Source organism: Coptis chinensis, chromosome 3 (assembly GCF_015680905.1).
Source record: "Coptis chinensis isolate HL-2020 chromosome 3, ASM1568090v1, whole genome shotgun sequence".
NCBI classification, from domain to species: Eukaryota; Viridiplantae; Streptophyta; class Magnoliopsida; order Ranunculales; family Ranunculaceae; genus Coptis; species Coptis chinensis.
Genome location: NC_141458.1, coordinates 49,781,977 through 49,798,726, shown reverse-complemented (window position 1 = coordinate 49,798,726; position 16,750 = coordinate 49,781,977). Strand labels below are relative to the sequence as shown.

The 16,750-nt window shown below is 34.6% G+C and overlaps 1 protein-coding gene across 1 annotated transcript; it reads left to right on the top strand.

Annotated features, from left to right (window-relative positions):
• Positions 1-1,876: 1,876 nt before the first annotated feature.
• Positions 1,877-5,932, top strand: LOC147509896 (DNA glycosylase superfamily protein). Its single transcript, XM_086602052.1, has 5 exons — positions 1,877-2,415; positions 4,041-4,098; positions 4,208-4,291; positions 4,482-4,623; positions 5,214-5,932. Exons 1-5 carry the CDS (start codon positions 2,016-2,018, stop codon positions 5,580-5,582), a joined length of 1,053 nt encoding a protein of 350 aa, XP_086458178.1. The 5' UTR covers positions 1,877-2,015; the 3' UTR covers positions 5,583-5,932.
• Positions 5,933-16,750: the final 10,818 nt, after the last annotated feature.

The following is a 16,750-nucleotide window of genomic DNA, read 5'->3' as shown; positions in this document are numbered from 1 at the left end:
GAGACACATATCAAGGCCAAAGAAGGAGGGGATGATGAGTTAATTTGGTGGCCTGACTCTAAGGGTAAATTCTCTATCAAATCTACCCACAACATGCTAAAAGCTAAGGATTGGGAAGTTTGTGACTCAACTTTCCAACCTAAAACTATTACAATAATTTGGAGAGCAAGGGTAGCAGCTAAAGAACAAGTGTTCATGTGGAAGATGTATATGAACATTTTGCCTACTGAAGAGAAAATACAGAAGAGGATAAGGAATACAGATACCATGTGTGGATTTTGTTTTAGAAAGGAAGAAACCCATGAACATATTTTCTTTAAGTGTGACTGGGCTAAAGCTCTGTGGTTTGCTTCATCACTAGGGTTAAGAACATAGGTATATCATGGATGGAGTTTAAGGAGATGGGTGGATGAAATCAAGGAATTGTGTGAAAATAAAGACACTGATATAGCAAACTTGGGGGTGTATGCTTGCACCTTGTTACAAGCTATGTAGGACAACATAAACTTAGAAAAGTTTGACAAAGGGGCTATGGACAAAAATGCAATCCTGACAGGCACTAAAATCAAATGGGATAGAAGACTCAAAGCCTTTGAAAGGGAGACTCTTAACCCTAGTTCTAATTCTGTCAATAAAAGTAACAATAATCACACTAACATACAAGCTATAGCTTCTACAAGTGGTAATAATACTAATCTGGCTGTTAGTAGCTGTCAACCATCTCACTCAGTTGATTATGTAAATATCAGGTTTGATGCGGCTTTCAATAAGAGGACTCTGTCAGTTGCTGCTGCTGCCATGGCATGGAATGAGGAGGGATCTCTAGTAGCTACTGCAGTAAGGAGATTTCATGCAAAGTCAGCTGAAGAGAGTGAACTTTTAGCAGCTGAGATAGCAGTGTAGCTGGCAAAACATCTAGGGGGGCGAAATTTTGTGTTTGAAGACGATAACATCAATGTCATCAACAACTTGAAGGCCCAAAAGTCCAGTTTGGCTTGCTCATTACACAACATAGCTAAAGCCATTATTAGAGTTTCTAGAAAATTTAATTATTCATGTTTCAGTTGGTTAAGAAGATGTTTTAATAGAGAGGCCCATGATCTTGCAAAATGGGCGTTTAGCTCATCTGATATGGGTACTCTTCCAAAATGTTGTTTGCACTCTAAGTGTATTCCTATATTATTATAATAGAGTAAATCTAGGGTGTGCAGGAGAGAGAAAGTGAGGGTAAATCTGGGCCACTCACACACAGAGGTGAGGGTGTATTTCAACAAAAAAGTATTGATCCAAAGACCCATACATCTCGCGCACTGAAGACATGCTCATTATAATATATATATGTCAAATATTTAAGCGAAAAAAAAAAAAAAAAAAAGCTAAAAAAAAAAAAACGAATCTAGAATAGCCCATAAAAAAAAAAAACGAATCTAGAATAGCCCATGCTCAGATTCAACAAGAATGCAATGTGATCTGTTGCCACTGGATTTGGGTTTTGGGTCCAAAAACTGGACTTCCGCCTAGTTGGTCCAGAAGGTAGTAAACAGTATAAAGAGACCGACCTTGGGTTTATTACATATATTTTAATAAAAATTTTTACAATATATTTCATTTTAACATTAATATGCTAAAAATAAAAAAACCCTATTAAGTTTGCCTTCATTATAATATTTTATGAAATGAATTTAATTGATCTGGCCTTTAACAAGTTTTTTAGCCCTTTTTAACTAATGGTCGGTTCCCGCCACTAACTGAATCGCACACAACATCGACGTGTCCTTCTCAAACCGGCAGTATCTGGTCTTCTCACATGCTACACGTTATCACTTTTATGCCACGTCACACCTTTCATTTCTGTGTTTTTTTCCCAGTAAAAAATAAGAAAAATATCTTCTCAGTCACCACTTTCTCTCTCTTCTCACACACTTAATAACAAACAATTCCATCCCAAACGAAAACGAGACCGAACAATGAAGAGGCAGCACAAATGGCAGTTTGTAGGGTAATTTTGTAAGATCATGAGCATCAGATCTGAACCAATGTCTGAACCCGAACCTCGATCAGTCCTCGGCCCAGCTGGAAACAAAAGCAGAAGCTCGTTTGCAAAACCCACATCTAATAAATCCGACGTGGACATAACGACAACAAATACTGAACAGAATAAGAAGAGAATATTAAAAAAAGTCCCATCCGTTTTACGGAGGCAAGAATCGTTGAATGCGTCTTGTTCTTCAGATGTGTCCACTGATTCTTTGCAGAGTAGAGGTTCTACTGGGAGATTATTTACTAGGTCTAATAGTACTAGTACAAGGAGGAAGCAATGTGTATCGAGGAGTGTTACAGATAGTGATTCTGTTTCTTCTCTAGATATGTCTTTGTACAGTAAGAAGAGGTGTCCTTGGGTTACTCCTAATACTGGTGAGTCTTTTTTACTTTATTTTCCAAATGTACGCAAATTAAATAAATTGGTGTAATAATGTCACTTTGCAGGTCTTTTTCCTAGTAATAAGGAGGAGTCTGTTTTATCTATCTATCAATGCTTTCCTATTCTTGTTTTTTAAGGCATTTTATGGTTAGATGGGACGGTATTTTTGTTTTCGGATAGAGAATAATTTGATATATTTGTGCGAGATAAAAATCGATCTAATTTGGAAGCCAATGTTTTCCTCTGCCCCAATTTGACGGTGAAACTATTAGAGAAAACCTGATGATGAATACGATGTTATTAGATATCCATCTGAGCTTTATTCTGGGAAGGCCATCCATTTGTCTATCTTCATAGACGTTGTATGCTGTAGTTTTCGTCAAGGAATATTGAGGTTGGACATTGGATGTATTGGATTACCGATATGCATACTATGCTGTCTATCTTACTGATGTCATATTTCGAATGGTACTCAATATTAATTTTTTGGTGCTGAGACCAGAGGATTTGAAGTACCATTCACTTGCACTAGAATATCGACATTAATTTCATATCTTTTGCCTTATATTGAAGGCGAGGTAAAGAGTGTATTTTAACTTGGGATATAGCATCTACTGAAAAAAGAAACTAGAGTCGAAGTAAAGCTAGAAGAAACACCTCACTGTTCTAGGGTTGTAACCAAGGCATGCTCTGCAGTGCATTCCATTAACATGTCAGGAGTATATTTTGGATTTTTGGATAACTACCTAAAAATACATATGGCAATCAGTATGTTACCTAGGTTCAGTTTTTCTCAAAATGGAATGTCAAAGTATTGAGGATGTGAATCCCATGTAAGTAATTTTGACTGGTCTAAGTCGTGATGTGCTTTCACGACTATTTGTAGTAGTCTAAATTAAATAGATTAATAAAAGAAGTTTCCTATGTGATAAAAGAGGTTGTCTTTAATTGTGTTGGTCATGAAATGACAGATCTATTGAATGATGCAACAAAAAATCAAGGTGTTAAGATGGATGTGTCCTTAGTTAAGGGCTAGCTCTAATGTAAATTTACTCGAGGCAACTGAAGCGTTTCGCTATCTCGCAACAAGAATTATCAGATTTGGTTCCAATTTAACGCTTTAGAAGATGTCCAAAATTATATCGATAAAAAATTATAAAGAACGATTTGGGCAATTGCCTGAAGAAAAGATGATAGATTGGATGAGAGAACTATGTTTTATTTGGAGTTAAACGTAGTTGGTAATGAAATTATGGAATTGTTTCTTCCCTAACATTTAGTTTGGCACCGTAAAAGCTATAGAAAGAAAAGTTTCAAGCTTGAAAGGATGATTAAGGTGTGCTGAATCTTATTTGTTTATTTAATGGTCAACACCTGGAACTTCGTACTGTAGAATGTTTTGATAATTATCATTTTGATTTATGACATACCAAAACTATTGTGCTCCTGCATTCTTTCCTTTTTTACAATTGTATATTGTATATCACTTAACAATATTACCCGTATCATTAAAACCATGACCGTCACACACTTCCACACGTACAAGTAGTTAGATCTCACAACCAAATTTATGTACAATATTTTCTTATGGCCATTCACTTTTTCCCATTTAATGCAGAGCCATGTTATGCTGCTTTTCATGACGAAGAATGGGGAGTTCCGGTCCATGATGATAAGTATGAGATCAAATCTTTCCCTTAATTCTAATTCCATAGGGCTTGCAGTTCTCGTGATGAAACTCCAATTTACTGGTATACTTATGGTATATGTCTTGACAATGTGCAGGAAACTATTTGAGCTTCTTGTCTTTTCAGGGGCTTTGGCGGAACAAACATGGCCAACCATTCTTATGAAAAGGCACATATTTAGGTACTGATGCTACTAACCGTTTTTGATCTCATAATTATATGTGTTGGACCAATAGACTTATCCTATTGTCTCCAATACATCATTATTGTTTGTTAAACAAGTACAATAGATTGAAATAGAAACATCCCTGAAATGTGCTTGCTTCCGCTTTCATTCTGTTTTTCTATCCTGACAAGTTTTTTATATGCAGGGAAGTCTTCGCAGATTTTGACCCAGTTGCTGTCTCAAAATTCAATGAGAAGAAGATTCTAGCACCAGGAAGCACAGCCAACTCATTGTTATCGGATGTAAAGCTGCGCGCAATCATTGAGAATGCACGTCAAATAGTTAAGGTGAAGTCTTGTTTTCTTACCAAATTATTCCTAAACAAATTGGCAAGTATTCGTGTTTCTCTGCTGCCGTGGATTGGATCTTTTTCTTTTAAAATTTGTATCATGATTAAGTACCACTTAATTGTGGCTATATTTATTGTAATTATTGTAAGCATGTGATTCCTACTTCATAAGCATCATTTTTGGGATTGTTTACTATTTCTCTAAGTTACATTTACACGGATAAACGTGTCCGTATCCGACATGGATACGAAGTGTCTGACTCGGTAAAATATAAAAACTGAGGTATATCACACATTGTATGTGTTGTGACCGACAGAGACGTATCCAACACGGATTATTTTTAGTATATGGCGTGTCCTTTTGGTGTCATTAATTGGGATTTTGGAGTTGGAGATCAGAAATTTACTGTCCATGTTGCCTGACCTAATTCCTCATCACCACATGAAGTGTCCCTGATTATTTGTGTTTAACAACATGAATTGTTAATATCCTACCATTGAATATATGTTGCACTTTTATTTATAGATTCCTTGTTTGTTATGGTTGTAGGCTTGTAGCTGCATCTAACTTGTTTTGTGCGGATGCAGATTGTAGATGAATTTGGGTCGTTTGACAAGTACATCTGGAGTTTTGTGAATTACAAACCAATTGTCAACAAATTCCGCTATGCTCGTCAGGTTCCTGCAAAAACTTCAAAAGCAGATGTGATGAGTAAAGACCTGTTGAGAAGAGGGTTCAGGAGCGTCAGTGCAACTATTATATATTCTTTCATGCAAGTGACTGGACTCACAAACGACCATCTCATCACTTGCTTCAGATTCCAAGAATGTATAAATCCAGTAGGACAAAACGAAGAGGATGGTAGCAAAATGAAGGTCGAAGAGAGGAGGAGCAAGGAAATGCTCGATTTGGGGTTGGCAAGAGCTATGGATGATTTCAGCTTTTCATCAGAATAAGCAAATGATAAATCCTTAGCTTTTCAGGTGGTGGAATATATGGCCGAGTCATCAGTATACACCATTATGTGGTTATGCTTCCGACGGATGGTGGTTGAAGGTGCTTGTGTTTATAACTTATGAATTATTATGCATCTTTAGTTGTAGATTATTAAAATTTCAGTTACCAACATCTGTCTTGGTGGATGCGTTGAGGAAGATCAGGAAGATCGTGGAATAGCTTGAAATGAATGTACACTTTTGTACAGCGGAAAAGTTGCCCAACAGTTCCAATTTTACGTGCTAGCTAGTTTATTCTGGCCAAGATTAACCTTTTTCCAGGGAAACATCAAAGGAAAATGATTCTTCCATCTTTTGGTACAATCAAACTGCTGGCTCATTATTCTTCCATCTTTTGGAGTGGGCGCAAATGGACCGAGGGACATTAACATTTCTGTGTTTTTTATGACAGCAAAAAATTGAAATGACTTGAGACTCTGTATGGCTGCTAACCATTTGCAGCGATACCATGCTGAATCTGAAGGAGTTTCAATCAGATGCGAGACTCTTCACTTCAGAAATAGAGAATGACATCTCAGAACATAACCTTCAGATCATTGAGGCTGTTAGTCCTAGTGGTTGTGATTTGTGAAACATAATTGCGTTCTAACCTGTGGGTGGGTTTTGTTGAATGTGAATCACTTATTAGACTTGCGTCCCACTTCTTCACTTATTAGACTTGCGTCCCCGAGTTCACACCTTGACCAAGTCACCTGTCCGTTTGGTGCATCTGTAAGTACACTTTTACCCCTCAACAGGTAAAATGACCAAAAAGCCCATTGACTCTATCAAGACCAAAAACTTGACAATTGCCATGTGGCATCATCTTCAACATTTAATCAAACGAACCCAAATAGTTTTCTTAAATGACACTCACTACCCCTTCTAACATGAATTGACCAAACTAACCTCACTCATGTTTTTCTCTTGTGCCACGTGTTAGCATCCTGTGTAACCAAACCAAATCAAAGGTTCGTAAAAATTTATGCAGAATACGTCTCCCACCACACACGGGTCATTTCCCTTGGATTGTAGTGAAGTTGTAGTTGAATTTTAATATGACATTTCATCGAGTTTTAGTCAATGTACATCAAACTAGGAAATAGGTGTGAAGAAAACAAGAACAAAAAAGAGAAACTTGGGAATAGGTGTTTGAACAATTCCCTTGGATTGTAGTATTGAAACCAAACATTCAACAAGTTCTTGAAACAAAGAACATTCAAACTACTATTTAGACTAACCCGGAACATAGAACATTCAAACTTGAAACTAACATTGGACACAAACACTAGTCTTGACTCATTAAAACATAGACCACTTGAACATATAGCAACAGTACCCCTAGAACAAAGAACACTAGACCATGACACATAAAACATAAACTGAACTTGGACATATTGAAGGAATTAGGTTCTCTTGTTCCTAGTCTTCACATTGCTCATGCACACTCTAGTTGTTGCTAGTGCCAATACAATTTCTTTAGCTTGACGTGCTGGTGATGGACTAGATTGTGATGGTTGTGGAAGTGGATTAGCTATTGATAAGAGAAGTTTTAATAATGTAAAAACAGTAGTTTAAACAATACTAAATCATGCATATTAAGTTATTATAATACTCTTTAAACAAGTTGATATAGAGGAGCAATCGTGTTCTGCACTCTTGCTTGCACGTACTTAATACGAATTTAGACTAACTAAACTACTTCACTAATGAGAGAGTAATATTTAAGCTATGAAAACAGTAAATTTAAGATACCAAAACAGTAATTTAAACTATGAGAAAGATATAGAGAAAGTAATCAATCTATATTAATACTCTCTAAAATATGTGTTGAAGAGGAGAGTAGTCGTGTTCAAACCACTCTTGCTTGTACTTATTTAACATGAATCTAGAGTAAACAAACGATTCACTAATGAGAGAGTAATATTTTAGGCTATGAAAACAGTAAATAAATATGCTAAAACAATGATTTGAATGATGAGAAAGTTATGAATCCACCTAATAATTAGTTTCATGCAAGAATCAAATTATTTATTGAAAAGATATCGTCTTTAGGTTTTCACGCAATGATCCAACCTAAATCCTCAAACTTTATCATCTCTAGCAACAACCTACATCTCTATAGTCATTATTACTAGCATGTAGGATTACTACAACCAAATCTCTCGACTTAATCATAACAATCCCTAGTTTAATTTACTATATGCTTATTTTAGAAGTTATACAATAAACTAAACCCATTGAAACACATACACAATTAAATAATTCTACTTAATAATCTCTTCCTCATTAGGTTTTATAATCACTCCCTCTAATAGGGGGATTAGCCTAATATCATTAGATTAATTAAACTAAGACAAGAAGAAGAAGACATAATAATGTAAATACAATAATTGAAATTAACTAAACAATAGAATAAAGACATAATGTAAATAAGAATTGAATAAAATCCTAAGCTTTTATTGATGAGGAATTAATGGAGGCTACACTATAAACTAATTAATTAACTAAACCTAAACTAAACTAGAGAGAGAGAGAGAGAGAACCCTAATTTACAACTAAACTAAAGAGGGGAGTAGCCAAGTTTTGTTTAGCCTTAACCCTCTTTATATAGAAGAGGGTTAGAGTTATATTTTCGTGCATGGGCCAAAAAGGGGGACTTTGAGCCTCTAATGTGAGCCTAAAGTCCATTAGGTTAAGTCTAAAGAGGCCATTAATGTTAAAACTTACTTCCGTGCCCCTTTTGTCCACTTTTACAGCTCTGATTGGGGCAAGACCAGGTCCATTAGAAAGCTTATTCCGAGCGGGTCGTTTTGACATAGAGTAGGCCTAATTCCAAGGCTTGACTCGAAAGATACGCCCATTTGAAGTTATATTGACTTTTCTGTTCTTTTTCTACCCGAATTAATTTTGACTTCCTAGCTTTGATTGGGCTTGAAAAAGCTTTTTCTTCTTGATTCTAGGGCTTTAAACATAGAACTCTTCTAGCAATCATCTTGACTCGTTTTCCATACAAAATGACATCTTTAAGCACATAAACAACTTCAAGACCTGAAATACACAAAAACACGTAAACTATACCAACTCTTATTTATTATAAACATAATTGGCCTAAATGTAATACTATTAAGGGGTTTAAATTACACTTTTGGGTGCTTATCACACTACCCCCAAACAACATTTTGCTTATCCTCAAGCAAAGATGAGAAATAAAAACAGATAAGTGACAAAAAATGTGGTCCTAACTAATCTTGTTTCGTAGAGTGCGATTGCATTGACCATATACAATAAAGCCTTAAACTATTAGAAATTCCTTAGTGGAGGAGTTATAGCCTCGTGAGAGTTTTTCAGAGAAGATTCTCACAAACTTCATTTATACTACAACGACTAAGAAATAAAAGTAATTGTCCCCTAATTTATCTCAGATATCTAGACATCTCACTAGCAGTTAAACAAGGATCATCAATCTAACTCCTAAATTAATACATGCATAATAATCAAATCATCTTAAGATAAACAACTATACAATGAACTATGCTATGAAATGCAATGGCAGGCCCGTTTCTGAAATTTTTGGGTAGGGTGCCTAAGTAGATTCTCACAAGGAATGTGTCAAGACACATAACACTTTGACTTTTCCACTCAAGTTTGCTAACTCCAATGTGCATTGGGAATACGTTTTCTCATAATCTCAAAGATAATCCAAGGAAGCCGAGGTTGATCAAACACATCTACCACTTACTATCATACCAACCTATTTCTAATTGAGTTAGAGGTCTTTATTAGGTGATACGGGGCGTAAGTGTTGGTTAAAGAAGGAAGAAAATGGATATTCAAAAGGACAAGTCTGAGATAATAAGGTCTTCAAAATATGTAATAGAGAAAACCTTGTTTTTACTTTGCTTCTACATTTAGTTTCCATCCTTAGTCCTTTTTGTTTTGCCTTTTGACTCCTTTGATTATGTTTTTTGGAGTTTTTATTTTATTTCTATTTCTATTTTTATTTTCTTTGGATGGAAACTTTATGTTCTTTTCTTTTTCTATTTCTTTTTCTTTTGAAGCAACTATCTAATTTTAGTTAAAACAAGTTTTTCTCTTCTCTTTTATTTACTTATCTTATTTCTCAGACTTATCTAGATAGGTAGGCTGATTTTATTTTATTTTGTTTTATTGGGTAAAGGATTTGTGGTTTGTGAAAAGGCTAATGAAAAGGCTCAGTGGGGCGACTAACGAATAATTAATTATAGGTATGAATTTTTAGTTATATCGATAAAAAAATGACCTAAATTCTCGCTTAAGATATGGTATGGTGATCAAGCAAGTGGATGTGTGATTTATTTACTCAAAATTTACTTCTCCCTTGTTTCATCACGAAGATATTTCACTCTTATGAGACTTTTAGGCTAGATGCTCATAGGATATGTATTAAGTACTCTAATCTAGGTCTCAGAAAAATATTGCCAAGTACAATCATAGATGCTCATGCAAGATGTTCATGAAAAGATGTAATGACTATTATCTATATATTAATCTAAGTTTCAAAAAGTTAAATCATAATTCAAGCACTACATGAGATTTTTGGACTAATATCATCATTGAGAAGGGAACAATACCATTATCACTAAGTGCATAGTATAAACTATTTTTATGATTTATATTTTTCTAATTTTTATATGACAAATGATACGTAATATACAACCTAATATGTGCTTAAATATTTACAACGTGTTTCTATCCTACCACCAAATAGAATCATGCTTTGTCTCCAAAGTATGGAATAAAAATAAAGGATAGAGAGTACTATAGAAATGTGCTTGTAAATAGGAGCACCTAAAAAAGAAGGTTATATATATATATATATATATATATATATATATATATATATATATAGTAATTCTCTAAAAAGTAGCTATTTAAGTTAACTTAAAATAAGTATGTACGTAAAACTTCACCTATAAAATGAATTCAAACCTAATTTTTTGTGGTTATGAAGCACTCACCATAATGATTATCTTCCCAAAATTTCAGCTCATTTGGAAACTTCTAGCATAGATAAAAATTGTTGTCATCTTTAAAAAGAAATCTAACGGTCCAGAAATATTGAATTTTTGTAATTGTTTTTTGCCAATGTTAGAGGTTTCCAAATGAGCTGAAATTTGGTAGAGATGATCTTAATATTGAGTATATCAAATCCACAAAAAAATAGGTTTAAATTCATTTCGTAGGTAAAGTTTTACTTACGTACTTATTTTAAAGTTAACTTAAGTAGCTACTTTTAAGAGAAGGACTATATATATATATATATATATATATATATATATATATATATAATATATATATATATATATATATATATATATATAAAGAAATAAAAACATACATAACTCCTATATGAGTTCCTCCCGATATGGGATAACATGAAATAATAAATAGCGCTTGGGACCTTGGGACATAAGCGGACTCTAACATAAATAAAATAATACCATAAGTTCACAAATTAAGCATGTGCATATCGTGGCTCCTATAGGATTAGCTTCCGAAATGTCGCGAAATAGTGAAATTTCACGAAAGTAAGGTACCTAATTACATTATGCATCAATATTTTGATATTTATACATGCAAGTTTAATACGTAAACATACAATGTGCTAAATTTAAATATACCACCCCCAAACAATTTAGGAGAAAGGGGTTCATGAAATAATTCAATAGCACAATTAAATTACTTAAGTAACTAACCTAGACTCTACTGGAGTAAAGATGACAGGCAAATGTGGCAAAAATGTTTCGAAATGAAAGGCCAAAATACGCCACCCCCAAACAAAATTTGAAAACTCTTTTTAAGTTTGAAAATTTTTTGTGGCCTATACTCCATTAAGGTGGTATTTTACAAAAACATGGGTCGTTTAAAGTCAGATTCCCTAAACTTACTAATACATGTTTATATTTTAATTTTTTAATTTTTATATGTTTGATTTTTGAAAAACAAAATTACGACAAAATAAAATGAGTCGTTTATAGTCAGATACTTAAGACTTTATCTAAAACAGGTATTAACATGTAGTTTACTATATATCAACAACCTAAAAAGTTGCGGATCTTTCCATAAATAATTATCACAGAATGTACCACCAAACATAATTAAGCACCGTGATTTTCTACGACGTGGCTTAGTAGAATGAGAGTGAATTCTGATGGATCTAGAACATAATCGAGCGTGTACTCTCTTCTTTTTCTTTGCACAAAAGGGTGTCCAAGTGAATGATCGTGAGAAAATGGATGGTTGTGGAAGATACATGGGATATGGATAAGTTTTAGAAGGAAGAAGTGGAAAAGATGAGAATGTGTCAGGTGGCTTGTCCTTGGGTATTCCTTCTTCACAAGATGGGTTTAGAAAGTCATGAATCACAAGAGAAACAAGAAGGTTTAGTGCAAACTGAAGGTGCCTTTGAAAAGGTGGAGGGAGGGGAATCGAGGTGGTGGTTAATAATTGGTATTTATTAGGGACTAGCTTAGGTGGATGATGGTCGGGTGGTGCTTTAGGTAGTTCTTGAGAGGGTGGATCATCACAAGCTCTTAGAAACTCGTCGAATTCATCATCTAGGTTGTTCGCATCCACGTAATTATGGTATTCATCTACATCTGTGAGGAATTCATCTATCTATTCTATTGTGAGATTGACTACATCTCCCATAGGGTTAGAAGGCAGGATGGAAAATTCTTCCTCTATTTCAGTTATGTGTAGGGAGTCAAAATTGTGATCCTTGTCTTTTTCCCTAAGAGTGGTATCTACTAGTGTGGGGACTAAGTCAGCCGCACTAACGTGAGAGAAAAAACTATTAATGGATTTTACTTCTCCTTCTACAAGCAAACCGAGTTGTCCCTGCTTGAGTCTAAATATGTTAACCTCCATAGATAGATTTCCAAAGGAAATAGTCATTGATCCATCTTGACAATTAATTTGAGCATTGGTAGTTGCAAAGAAAGGATGCCTTAAAATGATGGGAATAGAATCATGAGTAATTTCTGTGTCAAGAATAACAAAGTTGACTGGGTAGTAGAAATCCTTAACTTTAACTAGAATGTTTTCAACTATGCCTTTGGGATACTTAATAGAACGATTGGCTAACTGCAAAGTCATTTTGGTCGGTTTAAGTTCATGGAGACCTAGTTGTTTAAATAAATAAAAAAGGAGTAAGTTAACACTCACCCCTAGGTTTAATAGAGCATTTGTTATTAAGTTATCGCCCAAGGTGCATTGTACAGTAGGACGACCAGGGTCCTTGTACTTAACAATTCCATTATGTTCAGATAAAGAAGGATACTGTTAAGTTAAGAAGGTTTCTTGGGGTATGTTAGTTTTCCTCTTTGTGGTGCATAACTCTTTTAGAAACTTAGCGTGTCCAGGTAGACCTTTTATAGCATCTAGAAAAGGTAGGCTTATAATAAGATTTTTAAACACTTCTCTAATCTCAGCAAAATTCTCGTCTTTTTTAGACACAACTAGTCTTTGGGGAAACAGTGATTTTTCTCTATATTTAGCATTAGGGTCAACAGTAGTATTAACCTTGTCTTTATCTTTTGCCGCTTTCCAACTAGGTTTTCATATTGGAATCTCTACAGGTGTAGGATCATCAATTTCTATTATTGGGTCTTGTAAGGTTTTCCCTTGTGGTTGTGGTTGGACTGAAACTTCTACAGTTGTAGGGTCTTCAGTTTCTATGACAGTATTTGGTATGGTTTCATTCTTAGTTTGCGGGCGATCTTTAGGTATAGTCATTTGGTTATCAACTACCTTTACCAGAACGAAGGGTAGTGACTGCTTGTAGGTGTCCTTGGTTTATATTACCATTACACTGAATACTGTTTACCTCAAAGGCAGTGTTTGTTGACTTAGGATTAGGCACAATTTGACCTGAAAACACACCTTGTTGGTTATGATTTTGGTTAGGGGACATGTCAATAACCTTTTAGCACAAAGACTACATCATTTGCATCGTTTGTTGTAGCATGTTAGTGTTTTGATCATGCTGATCTTTCATCAAGTTGGAGTTTTGTTGCATAATTTGATTTTGTTTTTCTAGCAAGGTCACTACTACGTCCTCTGTAGATGGTTTAATTGGTGGAGTGGTCATAGGAGGAGTGACTGGAACTAAGGTGATAAAGATAAAATTGAATAGTCTACCTACGAAATGAATAATGAAACTCAAAACGTAAGTAAACTAAAACTAATCTTAAGTGTCTAATTTATCAAAGATTTCTCTACTCTCAATCCCTTGAGATATAGTGGAGTAAGAGGTTCGTTCCACTCCTAGTGCTCTAACATGGAATGTTTTCTAGTCTAATTGATCAATCTTAAAGTCAATGAGAGCTTTACGAAGGTGATATACTATGATACTTACTGAATTTGATTATTTGAATTTAAACTACGAATACTATGGAAATATGATTGTTTTGAATCTAGATAAAGGATTAGAGGGGAATTGAATCCACCTTGAATCCACCTTAATAGCCTAACATAGATTCTTGTATCTCGATTCTTACGTTCTTATGGCAAGAACTTCGAGTTCTAATCCCTAGTGTTCATGGCATTTCTACTGAGTACTAACTAGCATGTGAGGTCGTCCACCCATTCTCATGGCGAATCACGACCTTCTAGATTGGAATAGATTCTACAATGCTTCTATACTATACCACCAGGTTTTCATCAAGGCTTCATCAACCCCTCTAATGGAGGTTTAGCCTTGAATCATTCCGCAATCATTCCCATATGAATCTAAACTACACATATTATCAAGATTCGAAATTTACTAATCTAAACTAAACATTGATTAAATTCCAATTAACAACTAAGAAATGGTAACTAATCAACAATTAAAACTAGATCTAATAGATTGAAATAACACAATTCAAAATTGATAAAATAACTATTTTATTTATCTAATCAATCAAGAACAATGATTCAAAGACTTAATCTAAAACAAGAATTGAAAATGGAACTAAAACTTAATTTAATTAATGAAAACAGATCTAGAATTATCTATATTATTTTAGGTCTAACTAGCTACCATTAACAAAGAGCTAAGCTTTGGTTTTTATACTTTCAGATCCAAAAATCGTGCATGGGCTTGGAGCCATGTTTTGGGCCAGAGAATCAGGCCCAAAACCCAATTCTTTCAGTCCAAAAAGGCCTCTTCCTGCTGCAGTTGGCTTCAACAGACTTTTTGTCCACTTCTGCTCCTCTGATTGGGTCAAGGCTTGGACCATTGGAAAGCTATTTCCGAGCCGGTCGTTTTGACATAAGGTAAGCCCCATTCCGAGGTCTGAGTCCAAAGATACGGCTTTTGGAAGTTCTGCTGACTTGTGTGCTGTTTCAACCCGCGTCGACTTTTCAGCTTTTGACCGGACTTTAGAAAGGCTTTGTCTTCTTGAATCTTGGCCTTTAATCATGGAACTCCTTAGTAACCGACCTTAGCTCCTTTATCTCGTTAAAGTGGCACATTTCTGCACATAATGGACTTTGAAACCTGAAATGCAATAAAACACGTAATCAGTGTTAACTCTTAATTATTACTCACATAATTGGTCTAAAAGTATGATCAAGGGGTTAAAACTACAGTTTTGGGCTCTTATCAAACCACCCCCAAACAGCATTTTGCTTGTCCTCAAGCAAAGATGAGAAATTAGAATAAGTGACCAAAATGGAGTTTTATCTACTCGTTTACTGAGAGTCGATTGCATTGACCATATGCAACAAGGCCTTAAACTACTAGGAATTCCCTAGTGGACGAGTTATAGCCTCGTGAGAGTTTTCCAGATAAGGTACTCACAAACTCCAACTATACTACAACGACTAAGAAATAAAACTATTGTTTCCTTATTCATGTCCCAAGTATCTATACATCTCACTAGCAAATGAATAAGAATAACCAAGTCAAAAACCTAAACTAATATATGCATAATAATCAATCATCTATGATACAAAGATATATACTATGAGTAATACTATGAAATGCCTAGCAGGTTCGTTTATGAAAACTCGGAATAGCGTCCTTAAGTAGGTCCCCACATAATTGTCAAGACGAAAACCACTCTGATTTTTCCGCTCAAGTTTAAACTTCTCCAGCCATGCGGTGGTGGGCACACTTTACCTTACAATCTCAATGACAACAAGGAAGCCGGAGTCGATCAAACACATCTGCCACTTACTATCACACTAACCTATTCCTAATTGAGCTAGAGGTCTTTATTAGGTGTTGCGGGGATTAGGAGATGGTTTAAGAATGAAGGAAATGGATATTCAAAAGGACAAGTCTGAGATAATAGAGTCTTCATATTATGTAACTTAGAGAAAACCTTGTTATTTTCTTTTGCTTCTATACTTTGTTTCCATCCTTAGCCATATTTTTCTTTTTCTTTGGCTTTTGACTCTTTTATTCTATTTTTTTGGAGTTTTTATTTTATTTCTATTTTTATTTTTCTTTTCTTTGGATGGAAACTTCTTTTCTTATTTTCTGAAGCAACTAACTAATTTTTTGTTTACACAGGTTTTTCTCTTATTCTTTTTTCTTCATTCTATTCTCAGACTTATTCTAAATTGGGTAGGTTGATTTTTTATTTATTTATTTTTTATTTTGTTTTGTTTTTTTTGTAACAGGGTAAAGGATTTGTGGTTTATGAAAAGCTAAAGAAAGGCTCAGAGGGGCGACTAGCGGAAAATAATTCATAGGTTTGAATTTCTGGCTATATCGATCCAAAGAGGGCCTAAATTCTCGCTTAGGATATGGCATAGTGATCAAGCAAGTGGACGTGTGATTTCTCTATCCAGATTTTACTTCTCCCTTGTGTCATTTCTCAAATGTTCCGGCCATATAAGGCTTTTTAGGCTATTCTCTCACAGATTTGTAGAATAAGTACTCTAGCCTAGCTTTTCGAAACTTATCGCTAACAATCATAGATACTCATGTAATATATTTATAGATAGATGCAAAGATTATTACCTACATATTAACCTAAGTTTCTAACAATTATTCTCGATGCAAAAGCTACGGAGACTTCTAGATTGTTAAGAGCATAGAAAAAAAAACAATACCAATATTCCTAAGTGTATAGCATAAACTTATTTATTTA